Source organism: Aulonocara stuartgranti (genome assembly GCF_965226115.1).
Source record: "Aulonocara stuartgranti genome assembly, chromosome: 19".
NCBI lineage: Eukaryota > Metazoa > Chordata > Actinopteri > Cichliformes > Cichlidae > Aulonocara > Aulonocara stuartgranti.
Window position 1 is genome coordinate 11546373 of NC_138955.1, and position 22394 is coordinate 11568766.

A 22394-nucleotide genomic window follows, 5' to 3' on the forward strand; every position below is an offset into this window, starting at 1 on the left:
ATATATATATATATATATATATATATATATATATATATATTAGGGGTGCAACGATATTCGTATCGATATTGAACCGTTCGATACAGTGCTTTCGGTTCGGTACGCATATGTATCGAACAATACAACATTTGTAATTTATTTTATCAACTTTCCTTCTGACGATGCTGTCTGTGTTGAGCGCTCAGTGAATCTGCGTTCGACTACTCCGCCTAGGCTGCACTGTCGAGCGCAGATCCACTGAGCGCTCAACACAGACAGCATCGTCAGAAGGAAGAGCGCAGGGCACCTCCCCCACCCTCATTCAGATGTGGTGTTTGGAATTATTTTGGTTTTCATGTGGCGTATGACCCTGAAGGTAAGCGAGTCATGGACTAAAGTAAAACAGTATGTTGGATGTGCCACACAATGCTCAATTACATGGGTGGGAACTAGTGTGTTAGCACAGTTAGCTCGTTAACGTGTTGGCCGTCTAGCCCCATGCACGGGGCGATCGGCGGTAGCTCGTTAACGGAGATTTGCCGTGTTGTGGCGTTAAGGTCATTTCAACGAGATTAACCTGAAAGCACTAGTGGGAACACAACGAATATGACTGCACATTTACGCCGACATCATCCTAGTGCAAAGACAAAAACAACAAGCATGCTACTAACTTTAGCCGAGTCATTTAGACAGCTGTTAGCACATGATTCTCCTTATGCTGCTGAGAATATAGCCCAGAAGAAGCGGATAGTATAGCTTTTATTTTGGAAAGAGACATTTCTCTGTAATAAACTCTCTTTTCCAAAGATGAGTGATTCCTCAATCAGATACAGGGCTTGCAATATCGCTAGCCCGACGTCCCGGAGCTAGCGATTTTTCCAGTCGGGCTATTGTAGGAAGAAAAATATATGTCAATGCTTTTGCATTCTTTCGGAAATGTAGCTGGGTAATTATGTCATTGGCATCGGTGAGCCACTGTCAATATGTGACATATTGAAATCGCGTTTGAATTTGCGCTTGTTTTTTTGCTTTCACTTTGCAATCGTGCGAACTGTGTATAGAGAGCGACAGCACTGATCTGTGAGTGATGATAATTTGTGCACCAATTCCTCTGACATCGTCTTATTAATCGTTAGCTTACTATGCAAACATGACAAGTGAAATCTCCCGCAGCTTAAACATGTGAGAGGTTGATCGCGCAGAGAATCGCTGAGCTTATGTGAGTGAGTGTGTAAAAGCATTTCAGTTCTGCTGAGCCAAATAAGACAGGTCAGGGTGAAGAAGTGACAGCCAAAGAAAAGCTTACCACAAAACGGAGAAGTTATGACAAATCAGACTATAAGGCAAAAAGAAAGTGCAGCTTTATGGTTTCATGGACAAAAGAATTTCTGTGGCTGCAATATGACGAGCTAAATAACCAGGGCTGCACATAAGTGGTCCGCAGGTGCGCATTCGCTGTCAAAATAAAAAACGTACAAGGGTTTGGGTTAAATTTAAAAACTGTACTTTTGAGTTAAAATATATATTTATAATTTTAATAAATGACAAATTAAGAAGGCATGAACATTTTTTTTGTATCGAAAAAATATCGAACTGTGACACCAAAGTATCGAACCGAACCGAACCGTGAATTTTGTGTATCGTTGCACCCCTAATATATATATATATATATATATATATATATATATATATATATATATATATATATATATATATTTCTTCACAACATAAACAAATTCCTTTATAGTTTTATTTCCATCTTTATAATAAGCAGTCTTTGCAGTCCCTTACATTGTCACATTTGAATGCTAATGTACAAAAAATTAGTGAAAAAACCTCAATATCAGTGTTAAATAAATCTATAATGCAGGCAGAAAAGAAGGTAAAACATTCAACATTTCTAACTGCAGTGAAATCTGCAATAAATTCCCTGTTTGAAGAATTAGCACAGTATGAAAGGTTCATATTGACCTGTATAACTTGCACTGCTTTACTTTTAAGCCATTGGCCATAAAAACTCATTCTTACTAACCAAACTGTGGGTGGCTGGTGTTATTGTGTGAGTCATCATGGCAGTGTTGGAGAAACTATTACAAGGCAGTTTAAAGTACTTTGGCAGGTGTTTGTGGATACCTGCATGGGATCCTAACTTATTGTTTAAATTTTAATGTGCATGTTGCTCCCCAAATAAATGCTCAAATATATCTGGGAACCCGTTGGGAATGCAGCTGGACCCACTCCATGAATGTATCTAGCTTTTTTCTTAAAATACCTCTCAGGGAATTCCCACTATAGCACATGCCCTAGGACCAGATATAAATAACTAAAAGACACAACATTAAAACAATATCAGCTTGATAACAAATAATGACTGATAAGATGTTTAAAAAGTTGTGTAACTTGGAGCTGGAACACAGGATCATAGGAGAGGGGTTCTTTCATCTGCTTGTTGGTTGTTTTCTTGGACCCTGAAATGTAAAAGTTAAAAAAAGAGGTACAATTTTTGCTGTTGTTGCAGACGTTAAAAAAAGAAATCTATTTAGAATAAATCACAGATCTTGAGGTTATACATGTATAACCTCTGAGTAGCACAAATGAGTGTCCCACTATGGGAACGCCTCCTGTAGAACCTCATCAGAAGCTCAAATGCCACCTGCCTATGTCAGGAGGGGCCATGGCCTCCATATATAATAGGCTGAAATAGTGTCACATGTCATTCAAAACAAGCCCACCTTTTCATTTTTTATAGAGAGAATGGTCTGGTGAGACACTCATGCTACTTGGAGAACCAGGGTTATATACATAACCTTAAGTTCTTTTTCAAAGCATTTGTTTGGTGAACAAAGAACCTGTACTGAGGACTGAATGCGCTAGGTTAGGCGCTGTCACATCTAGCTTATAAAACCTAACAAATGTGTGAGATGAGGCCCAGCATGGAGTTGCACACACCTCCTGGATAAAACTCCCTTAGAGCCTATAAGGTAGCCAGGCCCCTAGTGGAATGTGCATGGAGGCCAGCTGGTAAAAGTCAGGCAATACTATTGGGGAACATGTACTGATAACCTTTGGGATGAAGATGAGGTCAAGATGGGCTGGAAAGCAGCTAAAAAAATCTCAGCCAGTCAATGTTTCTCTTCCCAGCACAGGGCTGTCAGGAGGGCCACTGGTGGGAAAGTATAGCGGAGGGTTGAAGCCTCTAGTCTGCGTTCAGTGGGTTGCCCCTGGACAGAAAATCTGCTGCAAGGACAGTGGACAGTTTAGCTTAAACCCAACAGCACAGTTATCGACAGACTTCTGTAAGAAGTGAGAAGAGTTTTTGAATGACATCTGACACTATGTCAGTCTATTATATGGGGAGGCCCTAGCCCCTCCTGACATGAGCGTCACTTAAAAAGCCTGTAAGAGCTAACGTAATGGCATTTCAGCTTCTGATGAGGTCACATAGAAGGCGTTCCCATAGTGAGAAACGAAATGAATACTATGAAAGAACTTATTATGTTCATTTAAAGTTTAGGCCTACCTTTGTCGTTTTGTCCGTTGACAGAGAGAATACATGAAGATGAAAAATGCCTGAGGACAGAGTGATCATTAACATTGTATTGACATAAAATATCTAAACGCTGCAGCCACTGATACTTACACCCAAAAATGCCAACGCTCCTTGAACTACAGCAGCCCATTCAAAGCAGAGCTGTTGAACAATAATTCCTCCCACAATGGGGCCATAAAACGTCCTTAAAAACGAGCACAAAATTAGAGCAAAAATCACGGCACTAAAAAGCTAAATGCCAGAAAAGAGATAAATTAGGGACTCACCCAGTGCACCACACTGCTTCATATAACCCAGACACCATTCCAAGTGTACTTAGCCCCTCTTCAAATCCTATTTCACTATGAGGAAAAACTAAATTGTAGAATATTTGTTTCATCCAGCCATATTTATGAAAAAAACCCCACAAAAAACAAACTGTAGTTCATGAATGTTGAGCATTATGTGAAGCAACTCACTGTGCACATGAAATGAGCTCAGGGAATATGGGGATTACACTTATTGCCAGAGAAAGCCCAATTAGACCAAGCATGACGACCAGCAACCACAGCTGACTAAATGTAAAAAAAAAACAAAAAAAGGATACAGAAGTTTGGCTTTTTAAGGCAAAGGGATTAATTCAGTATATGACTTGTCGAGGCAACATGTCCCACTCCCCTTGCAGCGGTGTAGATTTTAAATACCAGGGCTTAACCATCCAAAGTAACCGACCTATGTGTCAATGATAGGAAGACAGACATAATAGTGAAGTTGCCAAGAGCAGAGGCAGTGAAGGTGAATGAATTTAAATACCTGGATTCAACCATCCAAAGCAATGCACAATGAAGAAGAGAGTACAGACAGGAGGGAGTGGTGGAAAGGAGTTTTAGGGGGTGATTTGTGACAGAAGGAGAGCGGTGAGAAGCACTGACCAATACTCAGAACAATGGCAAGTCCAAGGAACTCAGTGACATCTAACAAGGAGAGTTGAAGATTTACACAAGGTGGAAAGGTCTCTTATCAAAATATGTCACCACTTTGCCAAGGTCTGGAAGAAGACCCAAACTGTCACCTTTAGTTGAGAGGAAATTGGTTAGGATGTTCATGAACAGCCCAGGAACCAAGGCTCAAACATGCCATTAACTAGAAACTCCTGAAACACCAGCATCTGCGGTGAAACAAGCTTTAAATCACCTAGAAAGAAGCTCGTGCTCCAAAATCAACGCCTTCAAAATATTGGTCAAATATGCAACTTGAAATATGCCTAAAGCTTGTTGATGGCTGCCAAAAGTGTCTGGTCGAGGTGCCAGTTACTCTGGGACATGTAACCAATATTAAACTTAAACCTGGAAATTGAGACCCTAAAGTAATTAGCACAATATTTAGTGTTATATAATAACATTTAAAGTAGAGTTTATTCCTCACAATGGGCTTTCTTTTTTGCTACCACAGGAGTCGCTCCCTGCTACCCGTGAAAAATATTAAGGGTTTAAGACACTTATTCACAGTGTGACTGTTACCTGGCAGGTGCAATTATTTCCTGGAATTAGACATTGTAAAAATGACGTTAGATATGACTCTTGGCTCAGAGGGGGATAGACATATTTCTTAAAATGTCCATCATTTTAAAATACAGAAGTGTTAGTTTTACCTGAATCCCACACTAACCTCTGGATGTGAAGAAAAGGGGCGGGACCAAGAAGACAGAAGCCAATTGTAGCAGCGATGCCGCCTGTCACCAAGAAAGTGATCCTAGTGGCCTGGTGCACAAGATCAAATTTTATTTAAAAAGAAAAGAAAAAAGATAATTATACACATTTAATGATTTTGATTTCTTGGATACATACAGGATATTTATCTGTGAAATACCCAATCAGCGGTGATGCCAGAATATACACTAAAGGCAAACCAAGCATTATTAGTCCCACGTAGCCATTTGAGAGACCAAACTAAGGATGATGGATAGGAAAAAAAGTTGTTCAAGGAATGCACAAAAACTCTAGGAAACGTAAGCTGACTTTATCATAAAGGATATCATTACCCTGTTAATAGCAAACAGTGACAAAGTGGCATCCAAAAAGCCCACACCTGCACTGAGAGTGAATACCACGTAGCAAACCAGGATTGTTTTCACGTGGGTGAGTAGTCGAAAGAATGAATCCTTCGATGGGACTGCCTCTGAGAGGAGGGAAGCACAAAATTACAGCTCAGTTATAATGTGAGAAAAATGAAAAAACACAAAATGGCAATTTTTAAATAATAAACCCAAACAATACACCTAAATCTCAAGTGTTACATACCAATGGACGGCAGGACGTAAATGTTGAAAGGAACCATAATCAACAGCAAGCATCCAAGACTTAAAAAAGGGACATTGTATCCAAAAGTCTGGTAGAGCCACCCTCCCAGTGGTGGTCCCAGGATAAGGCCGAGTCCTGCAAAAATCTCCAAAATACCCTAAAACAGTAGTGACCCAGATTACTATACTGTGGGAATTTCTTACATCATAGCCAAGAGCCAGTTGTTTTGTGAGAGATACATAACAACTTAAACTATAGTTTCTGTTTTCTTGTGATTCTAATGTCTAAACAGCATGCCAGTCTGACAAGTTTGTCCACCCTCACCAAAACAGTTGCCACATTGTTTGGGAATATTTGTGCTGTGATGGCGAAAGCAGACATTGTAGCAGCGCCAAAGCCGACAGCATCAAGCGACCTCACAACAAAGCACAGACTGATGAATATAGGTCCTGCAGGAGCCCGATCAAGAAATCTGCAAAGAAGACAAGAGCCAGCCAAGATTAAAGGAAATGCAGATGAAATAAAGAAGCTCAGAGGAACTGCGTGTGATCTGAAACAAAGGTGATTGTGCCATGGTCTCTGGGCCTTGGCCCCAGAGGGGTTCTTTCTCATTTTGTATTATGGGTTATGTTTGGATTAGGGTTCTGTATTCATGGAATCTAGCTTTCTATTCACATTGTGATTTCTTTGTTTTTATGTGTCCTGTTTATGTCCTGACGCTTCATATAAGTTCCTTTTTTATATACCTTCAGTTCTCCAAGTTCATTCATCTCCTTTTGATTCTGTTCCTCCAGTCTTGTCTTTCTTGTCTTATTCTTTCTGTGTTGTCGTATCATCTTTCCCCATGAACTTTGTTATATTTTCTGTCATGGTTTATCTTGAACCTTTTGTGTCCTTATGAGTGGGCAACATTAAAGCTATATTTTGAGTTTACGCCTTACTTCCCAAGTTTTGTATTTGTTTCCACAATCTGCCTGCTACACAGCTGTTTTAATTTTGTTTATTTAGCACAAAACATTATTTTTTACATGAATAAATTCATTGTTAGTTTGGTATTTTCAGGAAATTTGTGGGAGTGTGGCGGGGGTGTTGTTTGTTTTTCGGCTACTGAAGAGGGATAGAGCAGCAGGTTCAGGAGGCAGTGCCAGGGGAGGATGGCTGACAGCTGGTAACCACTGTTTAATCATGCCTCCCCTATTTAAGCAGCACGCTGTGTGGAGAGTCGGAGAGCAGAAGCAGCAGCAGCAACTCGCTGAGTCATGCTGAAAAGCGAACTCCAAAAGCACACTGAAAAGGTGTGTGTAAAACAAATAAAGTGACAGAACGTCAGCATGATCCTTGGAGTTGTTGGGTCCTTTTGTCACAATGAGATTCTGGATTTTTTCCAATTTTATCATTATCATAGTTAACACGAAACACAGATCACTTACCCAAATATAATAGTGCAGCACGATGATACAAAAAGTCCTGCAATAAGCATGAACTTTGCACCAATCTGGACAATCTGATACACAAAGAATGGGTCAGTTGCACTGTTACAGACTCTTTGGTTACACCTGTGCTCCAAATTGCCATGCATATGGCATGAAGTTAAAGTGTATACTTACATATTTTCCCAATATCAATGAACTAATTAAATTGGAGACAGCATAACACCCAAATATGAGACCAACTACAGTCTGACTGGCTCCTTTCTTCACTGCCTAAATATTAAAACAGGACAACAGATAAAGTTAGGGGATCTATATAACAACAACAAAAACAGCAAGGATAATATAATGTCTTTTTAACTAGCCAGCTTGTTGTGCCACTCTTTTCCAACATTTGCATTTCTAGCTCATGACAGACCTTAAGTTGAACGGCTGATTACAAAAGAGCCAGTCTTCACTGGCCTTCAGGGAGGATGTCTGTTGGTAGCGCATGACTACTCATTCATTCCCTTCAGAAGACATTACTGAGTTCTTAAGGTGAACAATAGTCTAACCTGTGAACTGTACAACTACATGGGAGCACAAATACATTTTAGTAGAAGGAGATGCTTGTTCCCAGTTTCCTCTGGCTAGAAAAGATTTGTTTGCAGATATATGACTTGCATGTATGAGAGAACGTGTTTTATTTCTTCAGTCAAAAGCTGCATTCATAAGCTAAGTTTTTTAAAGTTTTTATTATCTTGAACCTTTAACCTCTTGTGCTGTAACATGTGATTTGTACCCTATGATGCTGGCTTCCTTGAGCTTACCTCGGTGGGAAAAAATGGGCCCAATATTGAGTAGCAAATCATAGAGCCAAAGTTGACAGATGCCACTGATATTAAGGTGAGAATCTCTTTTCTTGTGAACCTGTGAGGAGGATCTGTTGATTCAGCTGTGGTGTTGTTATCTGTGTTGTTATCTGAAGAGAAAACGGGAAGAGAAACATGAATAATGAGATTAGGCCACGCTGAGTTGAAAGAATATAAAGTTTGCGGTTAAACTTTTGACAGAGATAAGGAAAAAAGTCAAAAGGTCAGCTATGTATTGTATTGTATTGTATCTTTATTTGTTTCAGACATATAAAACAAAAAACAATATATACACACTACATATATTTTCATTTACAGATACGAATATATATGTAGATATACACACACACACGTATGTGTTCAGATAAACAAAAAATATATAATGAAATAAAACAAAATCGTCTGACATAATGTTGAGCTGAGTATCTGCCAACACTTCTCAGTTTATTTTACACAGTAATTTAATTTCCACAGGGTACAAAGGTCACAAACCTCTCGTCGGAGGATCGGCATGTTGATCCATTTTTCAATATTCAGGGGTCTGTATCCAGTGGCTGAGAAATACAGACGGTGACAGAACAACTGAAAGAGCAGAGGATAAATCCTGACAAGTAAATATTTTTGACAGCCTCCTCCGCTAGGTGAAAACAATCATGAGCATGGACTACCCAACACTTCCAGACTAACCCTCTTCTTCTTCTAAGTAATAACTAAGTTAGTCCCATCCCATTACTGCCCTCCGCAGTCTGGCAGATTAAAGTAAACCAGATATATGTAGAAATATGTAGTCTTTCTATGTTGACTTTAGCATGAGCAAATAATTCAATAATCTATTAAATTATTGCCATTTTGAATTATTATGCAAGTTACTTAAGTGTTGTTATATTTATTTTACAGACAGGATTAAATGCCTCACTCCCACCTCCATCTCTCCTGTCACCACTCTCCAGACTGAAGCTCACTGGTGCTCTGGCTGAGCAGCTTATCCCACAGGCTTCTCTGAGCACTCAGCCCCGTAAGTGGCTTTTTTCAGTTAATCACAGTTATTTGTATTTAACCAGTGAATGGCTTCAATGGAGCTGTGTAACTGACAGTGTTGGTCAAGTTACTTGAAAAAAGTAATCAGTAACTAATTACTGATTACTTCCCCAAAAAAGTAATCCCGTTACTTTGCTGATTACTTATAATTACTTAGTTACTTTTTAAAAACACGATTTACAACCTGAATAGGTGATAAAGCGATAGATCTTTCAGCCCAATTCTACTTTTTCTACAATCCATCATACAAAATGTAATCAAATGGAAAAGTCTCTTTTTAAAACTTGTTTTATTAGTTTTAATCTTTTAACTTTATGCATCAAGCAAAAATGTAATTATATGCAACATTCTCTGACTGGAAGAAATTTGTTTTAAACCTATTTAAACCTATTTTCTGCACATTCCAGCACATAAAATATATATTTTTTGTGTGTTTACACTCAGTCTTTCAAATAAATGCAAGTAAAACACAGCAGAAAATAAATAAAGTCAAAGACTAGCGGTCCTTTTGCTCTATTTTCACCTGTAAAGCAGGAGTGGCGTAGGCGTAGGTTTACCCTGGTGCAGGTGTGCCGCAGCGGTCAGTGGAAGAATCCGCGAGTTTCTCTGTGAATTTCCCATTACGTCGTTGCGCACTCGGTGCTTGCTTGGAAGTTTAGGGGGTTTTTTCGCTGTAAAAAGAAGTTTTCTTCCCACGCACAGCGGACACTAATGTTTTTGTCACTTTTTATGGAATCAAACTTAAAGTAAGGTCAGTACTTCCAAGCTTTAAACGCTACACACTCATACTCTCTCCTGCAGTCCATCCATTGTTGATCTGCACACAGCTGTTGTCACGAACGTCGCACTTGCTTACGTCACTGTCATGAGACATTCTCGCAAAAAATCACGGTTTTAGTAATGTAGTAACGCAGCGTTCCTGCGGGAAGTAACGGTAATCTAATTACCGTTTTTGCAGTGGTAATGCCTTACTTTACGCGTCACTTGAAAAGTAATTGGATTACAGTAACGCTTTACAAGTAACGCGTTACTGCCCATCTCTGTTTATTAGCATACCCTCTTAAACAGAAAGACAGTATGAACCATATCCCAGGCATACGACAATCAGATGGGGTTATTTTAACTTCTTTTAGACATATAAATGATGGATTCAGGGCCTTTTACAATAATCTTTATTCTACACAAGGGAGTTTAGATGAACAGAAATTCGAAGCATTCTTTACTGATTTAAACCTGCCACAGCTTTCTACTACTGACCAGCAGATTATAGATGCTCCAATTACAGTGGAGGAGATTACCCGTGCAATTAACAGTATGCCACTTAATAAAGCTCCAGGATTAGATGGGTTACCATTGGATTTCTATAGAGCATTTGAGGATATGTTAAGTCCCCTGTTGCTCGATGTTTATAATGAGGCGTTCAAAGTAGGCTCATTACCTCAGTCAATGCACTCTGGACTTATAACATTTATTCTTAAAACTGGGAAAGACCCTTTAGACCCAAGTGGTTACCGCGCCATATCTTTGCTGAATTCTGACCAAAAAATCTTGGCAAAGGTCTTAGCGGGTCGATTAAAAGTAGTAATGGTGAAAATAATTCATGCAGACCAATCTGGTTTTGTTCCAAACCGCTATGGTTCAGATAATATTAGGCGGTTGGTTAATTTGCAAAATTATGTATATGATTCAGTATATCCAACAGTGGCCCTATCGCTGGATGCTGCAAAAGCTTTTGATTGTGTTGAGTGGGATTATCTGTTTAAGACATTATAAAAGTTTGGTTTTGGTGACAATTTTATTAGGTGGATAAAGATATTATATGATTCGCCTTCAACGCGAGTATTGACGAATGGGCTCATATCAGACCTATTCCTTTTACAGAGATCTACAAGACAGGGTTGTCCCCTTAGCCCCGGTCTTTTTGTAATTGCTATAGAGCCTTTGGCACAAAAACTGAGAAATAATGTAAATATATTTGAAATTTCGATGGGTAATAGTCAACATAAGCCTCTATTATATGCAGATGATATGTTGTTACTTATGACCCAGCCTGGGAAGTCAATTCCAGCCCTATTAGAATGTATAGAAAGCTTTACGCTGCTTTCAGGGTATCGCGTCAACTGGGATAAATCAGAGGCAATGCCTATGTCAGGACACTGCCCCCATACTTTATTTAAACAGTGGGAATTTCGGTGGTCCGTGAATGGTTTGACGTATTTGGGGATAGCTCACCGCATCGTTTAAGTATTAAGAAACTTCAAGCGAGTGCAAAACAAGGAGGTTTTTCATTGCCTAATTTCCAATGGTATTATTGGGTGATGAACGCGAAACAACTTAGAGCTTGGTTACCTACTGCACCAGTTAAACCCATCTGGTCCCATATAGAGACGGAAGTTAATGGCGGTATTTCTCCTTGGAGGGAGCTGTTTGATACCAGTCATAAAACTACCCATCCTATAATTGCAAAGACATTGTGGTTTAAATTACATAGGGCAGGTCGCTGGGACTTTATTAAATCACCTTCGGCAACCTTATGGAGTAATAAAAGAATTTTAATTGGAGGGACATCGGTTGACTGGTTACAGTGGCGTAAAGCAGGCATCCTTAATGTATCAGATTTATTTGACTGTGGGACTAAATGTTTTTTAAGCTTTGATAAAATTGTAGAGTTATATAAGTTGCAGCGTAATCAATTCTGGAGATATGTCCAAATACATAGTTCGTTATCAAAGTGGCTGGGAACCCCCTTGAGTTGTCCTGTGAGCAGCCCTGTGGAAGTCCTGCTCTCAAGATCACCCTTGGGTAAAGGCATTACCTCTAAAATTTATCACTTATTGCAAGAACGGTCAGCTGACCCTCTCCTTAAAGTTAAGGGCTACTGGGCCCAGGACATGGCATTGGACATATCTTCAGTTGAATGGGATTCATGTTTTCAAAATATTAATACTATGTATAAAGAAACAGGCAGTAGATTTATTCAACTTAAGATAATCCATAGGTGGCATCGAACACCGCAACAATTGTATAAATGGAACCTGGCCTCTACGGACGAATGTTGGAGATGTGATGGTCAAAATGCTTTGATTTTACATATCTTATGGAGCTGTTCGGCACTTCGGGATTGGTGGGAAAATATAATGGAGGTAATTTTCAGTGTTTTAAAAAGGAGATTTGGTATCTCACCAAAACTGTCCATACTTGGTATAACCACAGAACTTTCTGATGTAGATTTTTCCAGTTATACAAAAAGATGGATTATTTTGGCTCTTACTACGGCCAAATGGGTCCTGCTAAGACATTGGCGGAAAAAGAACCCCCCCTCCCTATGAAGAGTGGCTAAAGACAATGGCTAAGTTGGCGTCTTACGAAAAAGTGACTTATGGTTTATTAGACAAATTGCATCAATATGATTGTATTTGGTCCCCCTTTACAAGCTGGCTTTCTGTAACTTGAAGAACAGAGCAGTAATGACAGAGTGGTGGTGTGGGAATTGGTGTGCGAAGAAAGAATAGGATAACTTCCCTTTGTTTTGTTTAGTTTTTTGTTGTTGTTTTGTTTTTGTTTGTTTGTTTTTAAACTATTTATTTATGTAGTTATCCTTAAGCTCTGTTATTGAAGTTTAAAATGAAATAAATAAAAATTGTTGATGATAAAAAAAAGTTTAAACTTCAAAGCTCATGCATACATGCACATCCAGTGCTCAGTGTCTAATTGTGTGTTTGTTTGTCTTTTTGCAGTAGCGTAGTGAAACATTTGGGCGGTGGATAAATAATGGAAAATAAAATTCAGACTACAGACGGCTTCAGGTGAGTACACGTGGTGCACAAGGACCAAAGTTCACCTTCTCAACCTGGACAAAATGAATTATTTTACACTGATACTGTAAACTTTTGTTTGTGTGTTAGGTTTCCATATATCGGAAACAGCTGCTGCATCTGTAATTCTGTCCATCCCGAGGAGAGTCCACACTCTACATCAGATCCTTGGCTCACCTATAATGACGCACAGGTGCTGCACACAACTGGATCTGCAGCTTGTGAGGAACAGCAGCACTCAGCCTACATCCTGTTTTACAAGATTAACGTAAGAAGACACAGCATCTCATCCTGAAGTGAGAGAATGGCACGCCAGCTGCAGCCTAATCCAGTCTCTCTTTTTTTCTTTTTTCGGTGCCCAGACACCCTTCAGTTTCATCATGTCATCCCTATAATAGCTGTAGAGTTGGATGGAGGATGAAGACAGCAGAGAGCAAAAGAAACTGGTAAGAGCAGACAGGTAGTCAGAGTTAACAAAAACTTTTAAAGCCAGTGTAGCTTCTGTTTTGAACACATTTATTGATGACAATTTTACATAAATAAGCAGTGTGTTATACTGTTATCAGATGTGGAGTCTCACTAACCACTTTAATAGTGACTTGTGTCCCAAATACTGTTTATTTGTCTTAGTTACAGATAGTGAAATAAAAATGGAAAATGATTGGTTCATAATTGTATACTCAGCTTGGTCAAGACAGTAATTCAAGAACGAGAAGCGTAGGATTTTGAATTGATACCATTGGTGCATCTACTAAAGTTCTGGGGTCAGTTTGAATATCAGTGACCTTGACCTTGAGTTCAAGTTTTCTGAAAATCTTGTGAATGCTACAACTCTGTGACGAGAAGTAAGTCTCCTAGGTCTTTAAATTTGTATATAGGTGAATCTCCTAGGAAGCTGAAGGGTTGCACTGCGGGCCATCTGTAGAGGTGTAGAGTCAACAACCTGTCTCTGAACGTGGACAAAACAAAAGAGATTGTTGACTTCAGCAGAGTACAGTGGGATCACTGCCCACTTAACATGAATGGATCCTCTGTGGAGGTCGTCAAGAGCACCAGATTTCTTGGTGTCCACCTGGCGGAGAACCTCTCCTGCTCCCTCAACACCAGCTCCATAACCAAGAAGGCCCAGCAGCGTCTCTACTTCAAGCAGAAGCTGAGGAAAGCCCATCTCCCACCATCCATTCTCACCACCTTTTACAGTGGGACTAACAAGAGCATCCTAAGTAGCTGCATCACTGTCTGGTATGGTAACTGCAGCGTATTAGATCGCAGTACCCTACAACGGATTGTGAGAGCAGCTGAGAAGATCATTGGAGTCCCTCTCCCCTCCTTATAACACCCGCTTGCTGGAGGACCCCACACAGCCTTCAAACACACTCTTCACCCTGCTGCCTTCTGGAAAGAGGTCCCAGAACATCCGGGCCCTCACTACCATACTACGGAAAAGTTTCTTCCCACAAGCCATCAGACCCCTGAACACTCGTGACTGCACTGGCACACGCACACCTTCACACATGTCACTACCAAGCACTTATCTGCAGTATCTCACACTCATACACATACATACAGACACCAAGTTACTTTTGCAGCATTTTGCACATTTCCATTGTCTTGTGTCTGTATCGTCCTGTTCTGTCTAGTTTTGCTCTGTTTTGTCTTGTTTATTTTTGCAGTTTATGCACACTGCACTTTATGTAGTCCTGGGTTTGTCCGTATATGTCATATATAGCACCAGGGTCTCGGAGGAACGCTGTCTCATTTCACTCTGTACAGTACCTCTGCACGTGGTTAAAATGACAATAAAAGCCACTTGACTTGACCTGTATTTTGTAGCAGTTGCTTGGAGACGAGTGCCATACAGTTCAAATGAGCATACATTCCAAAATATGCAAATTAGCCCCATACATCATAATGCTGATGTTTGCTGTTCAGGGTATGAACATTCTATGCTGAAAGTTTATAAATATACAACCTTTGACTGCTTGTTTTCAGTTAAACTTTTGCAAAGCTGAGGAGATTTTCGCTGTGATCTCATCAAGTCCAAAGATGTTTAAACTTCTTTTTCACAGAAAGGTAAGTTTGAAGAGACTCTCAGCACATTTCTCTGAATATTTTCTTATGGTAAATAAGCATTTTTGAAACTTTTAAGGAAGCTTCTTGGATGATTTCTGTAAAAACTGAATTTTGAATCCAAATGAAGGATATTGTATTTTCTTACCATATACTTTGTTTTATGCCATTACTGATGTTGGTTTTCTTGTTTCTAAACAGAAATCACACAAACAAAACGTGGCAGAGAAGGAAATTCCTTCTACGTCTCATCAGAGGTAAAGAAATGCGCCACTCTTTAATGCTGCTGGAGATATTTATAGCAGTGGTTTAGTTGGAGCTGTTTTATTTCCCTTTTATTGGTGTTTTTGTATTTACATCTTTTTTACTACTTCTAGTCTTGTCTATAATTTATATTGATTCAGAGATTAGCGTTTGAAAATGTAGAGTGTAAATGTACAAAATACATGATTTTGTTCCATTACAGTTATTAATTTTTATCTGCAATCTCAGCATGTACTCCTTGTTAAAAATTTCCACTTTGAAAAATAACATTTACACTTTTGTCCTCATCAGCATCCCGGATGCTTGTGTTGCTGAAAATGGTCAAAAGAAGAAGAGAAAATGGAGACACCTCTGCTGTTCCTCGGTTTGCTTTTACACAAAACATATGAAATGCACATTCTCTTTAAATTGCACTTGTTAATTTAAAGTGACTTTACTGTTTTTAATAAACTTATGTTTGTTCGTCCTCTGCAGCAAACTGACAGCGATGCAGAGGCAGAGAGCAACACTGTGAAGACACAAAAAAAGTGTCGCTGGTTTCTTTTTAAATTCTGGAAGGTATGTTTTATGGAAAGAGTCACTGTCATCAAGCATTTACTCATCACAGTTAAATGCGAAGAATTAAGAGCAATTTAGCACATCTATGTCCTCAAATTAAGTTCAAAGATGTTTAAACGTTTTTTTTTTTTTCACAGAAAGGTAAGTTTGAAGAGACTTGCAGGATGTTTCTCTAAATATTTTTTATGGTAAATAAGCATTTTTGAATCTTTTAATGAAGCTTCATGGATGATTTCTGTAAAAACTGAATTTTGATCAGAACCAAATGAAGGATTTTGTATTTCATAGGACAAACTTTAAAACTCAATTTAAAGCATGAATAAATTGTTTTTATTTTATTTAAAGATATTCCTATATATCTGCTTCATGAGCTGACAGCTCACTAAAGTGATAAATAATATGAAATAATACCAAATTTTCTAACTGGACACTTTTCATGGAGAGACTCCCTTGGTATGTTTGTTTTATGCCATTACTGATGTTGCTTTTCTTGTTTCTAAACAGAAATTACACAAACAAAATGTGGCAGAGAAGGAAATTCCTTCTACGTCTCATCAGAGGTAAAGAAATGCGCCACTCTTTAATGCTGCTGGAGATATTTATAGCAGTGGTTTAGTTGGAGCTGTTTTATTTCCCTTTTATTGGCATTTTTCTTCCACCTTGTGTATTTACATCTTTTTTACTACTTTTGGACGTCCTCCAAAATGTTTCAACTTCAAAGCTCATGCATACATGTACATACACTGCTCAGAATCTTGACATCTTTCCTAATTTTGTGTTTGTGTTTTTACCTTTTTGGAGCAGTGTAGCATGCGGTGGGAAAAAAATAAAAAGTCAAACTGGGACTATAGACCGCTTCGGGTGAGTACACGTGGTGCACAAAGACCAAAGCTCACTTTGTCAAAGTGGAGAAAATGAATTATTTTACACTGATACTGTAAACGTTGCGCGTGTGTGTCAGGTTTCCAAACATCGGAAACACCTGCTACATGAACTCCTGCCTGCAGAGCCTCCTCAACATTGAGGAGTTCATAAGAGACATCAGACGTCAGGGGGTTTTGTGGAGCACAGATCCAGAAGCTCAGCTCTTAAGGTGTGCTACGTCAACCTTCTACTTTCTTCAAAAACCTGAAGAACAAAGAGATCTAACAGCAGAAATGTCTGTTTACCCTTCCTTTCTACAGAAGGCTTATTGATGTCAGGGACTGTCACGAGTCAACAGATTATGGCCTTAAAGCTCACCACCTAAGAGCTTTTAAGAAGGCATTCAGCAGTCAAGCTCCTGAATACACCGGCAGTGCACAGAAAGTGCGTCAGCTATTTGGACATTTCGTTTTTTGCTTTACCTTCTGATTTTGATGTACTGTTTTAAATCTCTCTGCTTTTCTTTCAGGACGCTCATGAATTCCTAACATTGTTCCTCAATGAGGTCAAAAGGCTCACACCTCACCTGGAGAGGAACGCAGCTCTCCTGGGCCAAAGTTATACCTGCCCAGTAGAAGAGCATCACATTTTTAAAATGGAAAACATGAGGACATGCAAGAGGTAAGCCTGTCTTTCAGAAACGCAGAGCTGGTTGCAATATTTTCATATACCTCTTTTCCACGTACCTGATCTTTACTTTAACTACGTTACTCCTGAAATGTGTAGCTGCAGTCACCAATCAACACAGCAAGAGGAATTCACCAGCTTGTCTCTTGACCTTGTTCCAGAGGGGTCTATTATAAACATGTTAGAGACATACTTGAAGGTAAGATCACAAATTCCAATAGAGTTGTCGTATCAGCGATCTTAACACACCTTTTTTGTTAGTGTTAGTGTGTATGTGTGTGTGCATATGTTGAGATTTCTTTCTACCATAAAGCCTGTTTTCTTTGTGCTGTTGTTCAGGAACAAGAAATAGAATTTCGCTGTGATTGTGGAGGGACGGCCTCAGAACTGAAGTCGTCTTTTGATACACTGCCAAGGTGAGTAAGGTCACATCAGAATTGATCGACTGACCAGGTTTCCAAACTGTGGCGCATCAAATATCAGAGTTTTTCGAGACAATATTTGAGCAGTCGTTTTCTCCCATCTTCTGTTTGTGTTTGACACTCATTCTTCTTATTTTCTACCTTGTTTGTGTTTTTTTTTTCTTTTCTGCCAGAGTTCTGATCTTGCATCTGAAGAGGTTTGGCTTTACACAAACCTACAACATTAAGAAGGTGGATGACCCCGTCAGGCTGCAGAGGGACTTGGTGGTGTCATCCAATCAGGTAAAAACAGACTGCAGAACGTCTCAGGCTACGTCCACACTAGCCCGGATAGATTTGAAAACTCCGTGTCCACACTAGCGTTTTCAGTCATTTTCAAATAGTTGTGCGTCTGCATTGAAACGGCCGAAAACGCTTACGTTCCAGTCCTGCGCATGCGCAAAAGTGAGTGAGAATTACAGAATTTGAAGAAAAGCTATCCGGAGCATGTACAAACTGATATTAATCTTTTTTAGGGCTGTCAAAGTTGAGAGCAATCAAAACAACTGCTGTATAATGCACTCAGTTTATCTTTGTTTAATTGCTCACATGACTGCATCACATGACTAAAATGCGTCATCGTTTTAGAAAGTCTGCGTTTTCGAGTGTCCACACTGCGACGGGACAACTCCGTTTTGAAATGTATGCGTTTTCGAGAGCGTTTTCAAGATGCTGTGTTTTTCCTTGAGGAAAACGCCGTCTCAGTGTGGACGGGAGGTCAAAGTGGAGAGAAAACGAGTGTGGACGTAGCCTCAGCAAATCAGCTTAATTATGGCACTGATGTGAGACTTTATGAAACTAACACTCTTTGGATTTGTTCCTTCTCAGGGTGGTGGCTGTTATAGTCTTGTCAGCAGCATCAGTCATTATGGAGGCACAGAGTCAGGTAAAACAACAGACTTGTGACAAACAGAAAATGAAAACTTGCTACTTTTCAGTGAAGGACTCACACACAAAAGCTTTTGATGTTCTAAGAAGCACTAAGTCAAAATCACTGTTTGCTTGAATCAGTTGACTTCCAGAAGTTGGATTCATTTGTCTTAATGTGATTTCAGGACACTACATCTGTAGTTCTGTCCATCCTGAGGAGAGTCAGCACTCTACATCAGATCGCTGGCTCACCTATAATGACGCACAGGTGCTCCACACAACTGGATCTGCAGTTTGTGAGGAACAGCAGCAATCGGCCTACATCCTGTTTTACAAGAGAAACGTAAGAAGACACAGCATCTCATCCTGAAGTGAGAGAATTTTTAAATGTCCTGTTACCTTGTTAACCAGTTTTGTCTTCGTTCTCAGTTCTGAAACAGGAAATGGAAGGAAGGAAGGAAGTTAAGGTCATCATCATGCTGAGAAGGAAAAGCAGTCGTCCCAGCCCACCATCGCACACTGGAGGACAAGTATAGGTAAGTATTGCCCTCAGGAGGAAGGGTCCTCCCAGAGAGCCTGGTCCTCCCAAGATTTCTTCCTCCAGGAGGGAGTTTTTTCTTGCCACCGTCGCCCCACATTCACTGGTCTCATCAGCAGGGACATTTTTAACCTCCTAAGACCTGAACTTTCATGGCATGCATTTTTAATTTCTCTGTGCCATTTGGGTTGATTGGGACCTGATGAATGTAAAAACAAAGACATCAAATTCGGACTATCTTTTTTTTGTTTCTCAAAAGAATGAGATCCACATATGAGGACATTCATTTTAAATTTCGATTGAACAGTGGCAGTGTAATGTCCTCCCTCATAAGTGGATATCAGGTTTTTGAAGAGCAAAATTTTGTATTTTGGTCTAGACAACCCAAAATGTTATGTCTACATATGTGGACACCAGGTCCTAGGAGGTTAAAACAAAATCTACTAGTAGTGCAGCACTACTAGAGATCGTCCTTTTCTGGACCAGTGTTTGGCTTGCTCTCTGGAAACAACAAATTAGTGCTGTCAGTGTTAACGTCATTTTACCCAATGACGTTTACGCTGACAGCACTAATTTGTTGTTATTATTAATTTATTTGTAAAATAAATAAAATTAAAAAAAACAAAGAAATGATTTAATTCTTTATTTTATTTTGTTTGATTAAAATCAAAATAACAACAAAAACAAAAATAACTAATAAAAAAATATTAAAAGTATTCAGCAGTGTTTTGTGAAATTTGTAATGAGCCTTAGTTAAGTTGATGTCACAGAAGTTTCTGAATCATTTAGATTGTTCAACAAACTGATTCACTCAGGTAAAGATGGTAAGCTGGAGCAATGGTACCCTTGGAGTTCAGTTTAAGTTTTCAGACAAATATTCCCTCGATCAGTTGCAGCTTCTGCTTTTAAATAAATGATTTAGCTGCAAATGTTTAGCTGCAGGTAGCAAAGTCCAAAAGTGACAACATTTCCACTGCAGTCTCTCCAGAAATGGCTTATAAAATGTTGACCAAATTAGACATTTATCCTTGGATCATTGACAACCCTGTAGAGTGAAAATCTTTAATTGTACCTTTTATAACATTTTAACAAGTTACTGTCTCCTGCTGCAAGTTTCCTGTTTTGGCTGAACTTCATCAGCTCAAAAAAAACTCACCGTGCTGTGGTGTACTAAATGGCCTCATGTACAGGACACACTGAAGGTAGGTTTGCAATGTTTAATTAACAAAGTCAAGATCAGTTAACAACAGCTGAACTAAAGACTTTCTTTTTCTCATCGATAAAATGAGGTCCATGCCAAAGCGCTCAAATGGGACCTCCATTAATGGTGAGGGGCATAAAGGTGCTTTTTGAATGACCAGCTGGTTCACCAGCTGACACCACTGGACGCACACCATCGGCGCATATCCAAACATGCAAAAAATGCAAGATGGTGGTGCGCACAGATACAGCGGCTCTATGCTCTCCACTTACCCAATTTCACTGTGCAAGAAACTGCACAATGACAATAAAAAGCTCTAAGTCTTAAACAGTTTCCTGGCCAGTAAAATCAGGCAATTATTCGCTCCAGAGTTTTATCCTATTCCAGGTGACCAGCCATCGACTTGTAATGAGCCAGCTAAAACAATAATTTCTCAGTGGCTCTTCTGGCACCAACAAGTGGGTGTGTTCTTCCATCGTGCAAGTGTCACGACACACTGAACATGGTCTGAACATGGATTTTCCCTCGATATTTCTTTTCCACCAGTACTATGGGGTATTTGTGAATATCCATGGCCAGCTGGTCTTTGGACAGGGTCACGGCAGTTTCAAGGTTCAACAAAATCCCTTTCACTGACAGACTGAAGGAAAGCTCCTCAAAAATAGAGGGTCTTCAAGCTCCTCAGTGGCAGGAAAAGGTTTCCCGGACCCAGTGTTGTATATTTGTTTCCCAAAAGATTGAAATAGTGGAGAGAAATCAGGTTCTGAAACCATCCAGAAGACAAAGTCTCCAACTGGTTTGTGGAAGTCCAGTTTCTCCAAATTAATCAGCGGGTGAAATGTCTCTTCATGGATGGTTTTGATTCTGTTGTTATTCACGAACAAAGCCCTCAAAGCAGCATATGAAAGAAAGTCATCTTTCATTGTTGTCTCCAGCGTGTTAAAAGAGAGATCGAGCTCAGTGATGAGTTTTGAAGCGGCTGCAGGGACTTCTCGAAGGTTTTGGCTCGAACAGTCGAAGGATGTTGTTCACAGTGGTGACACTGTTGACTGGTGATTGACAAGCACTGAGATACTAACATGACAAACACAAGAAACATCATGACTTATTCTCCTGAGTGCCTGCAAAACACAAACACAAAATCAAACTCAAAGCTTTTCTCTCAGGTGCTGGTGTGGCACAATCTAATGATAAAAAAGGTCATGCCCTCAGCTTTTGGAGCACAGCTGCACAAAATAACAGCTTTTGGAGCACAAAATGCATTACAGGTAAACCCAGTACCCAAACATGTTAACAAGGATAAAAAAAAATCTGAAACAAAAGCAGGTAGTGTGGTGATTTATGTTGTGAGGATGCTTTCACTCCCATCAAAGTCACCCAGTGTTGAGAACCCAAATGAGCCCAAAACCTCAAGTGGTTGTAACCAACAACGAACGTCAAGAAGTGGATACTTGCATGTAGAGCCAGAAACATGCAGAAAACCCAAAAGAGGCAAGACAGCATATCTTGGTCCCACTCAGGCAGTACGAACACCTGGAAAGAGGAGCCTACAGTTCAGACCCAAGGTCACTGGTAAGGACACCAGCCAGTTATAAGTCTAGTTTTCATTTTCATTTTAGTTAGTGTTATGGCCTTTCTAATATAAGGGTGATCCACCCCTGTCTGACCCCAAGCAGCACATCACACAACCAGTACAATTTTGATGGTGATTTTTTTTCACAGTGATTGAATTCTAACAAAGGAAAGGAGCGAACTATAGCTTCGGGGTGGACCCCAAAACAACAAACAAAAGGGACCGTATCTAAAGGATATACAAAACTTATTTATGAAAAGAATAAAACCAAATGACAATGTCTTATCTCCCTAACTAAGAAAAACATGAGAAAAGGGTAATCAAATAAAAAGGCAGTCCACCCCTACATGCTCCTGTATAAAGAAA

General features: G+C 39.5%; 2 protein-coding genes across 9 annotated transcripts; one reads left to right on the forward strand and one right to left on the reverse strand.

The window, feature by feature from the left end:
* The first annotated feature begins 19 nt into the window (after positions 1-19).
* On the forward strand, positions 20-19966 carry LOC309696035 (ubiquitin carboxyl-terminal hydrolase 37-like). 6 transcript variants are annotated; one of them, XM_082517085.1, is made up of 21 exons: positions 20-355; positions 6264-6369; positions 8987-9104; positions 12865-12933; positions 13033-13210; positions 13305-13388; positions 14935-15015; positions 15214-15269; positions 15568-15640; positions 15751-15834; positions 16339-16394; positions 16636-16695; positions 16796-16927; positions 17019-17142; positions 17228-17379; positions 17485-17584; positions 17725-17801; positions 17981-18089; positions 18675-18732; positions 18902-19059; positions 19146-19966. In XM_082517085.1, the coding sequence occupies exons 6-21, from the start codon at positions 13353-13355 to the stop codon at positions 19149-19151; spliced, it is 1362 nt and encodes a 453-aa protein (XP_082373211.1). In that variant the 5' UTR covers positions 20-355; positions 6264-6369; positions 8987-9104; positions 12865-12933; positions 13033-13210; positions 13305-13352; the 3' UTR covers positions 19152-19966. The 6 variants fall into 6 exon arrangements, with proteins under 6 accessions (XP_082373211.1, XP_082373213.1, XP_082373210.1 ...); XM_082517087.1 differs by lacking the exon at positions 8987-9104; XM_082517084.1 differs by lacking the exon at positions 6264-6369.
* slc18b1 (solute carrier family 18 member B1) lies at positions 1716-8697 on the reverse strand. 3 transcript variants are annotated; one of them, XM_082517090.1, is made up of 14 exons: positions 8582-8697; positions 8048-8199; positions 7416-7511; positions 7239-7312; positions 6133-6280; positions 5809-5965; positions 5550-5686; positions 5356-5457; positions 5177-5268; positions 3988-4083; positions 3796-3870; positions 3620-3713; positions 3500-3513; positions 1716-2447 (listed from the first exon to the last, which is right to left on the reverse strand). In XM_082517090.1, exons 1-14 carry the CDS (start codon positions 8610-8612, stop codon positions 2399-2401), a joined length of 1317 nt encoding a protein of 438 aa, XP_082373216.1. In that variant the 5' UTR covers positions 8613-8697; the 3' UTR covers positions 1716-2398. The 3 variants fall into 3 exon arrangements, with proteins under 3 accessions (XP_082373216.1, XP_082373215.1, XP_082373217.1); XM_082517089.1 differs by having other exon boundaries at positions 3500-3549; XM_082517091.1 differs by lacking the exon at positions 3988-4083 and having other exon boundaries at positions 3500-3549.
* Positions 19967-22394: the final 2428 nt, after the last annotated feature.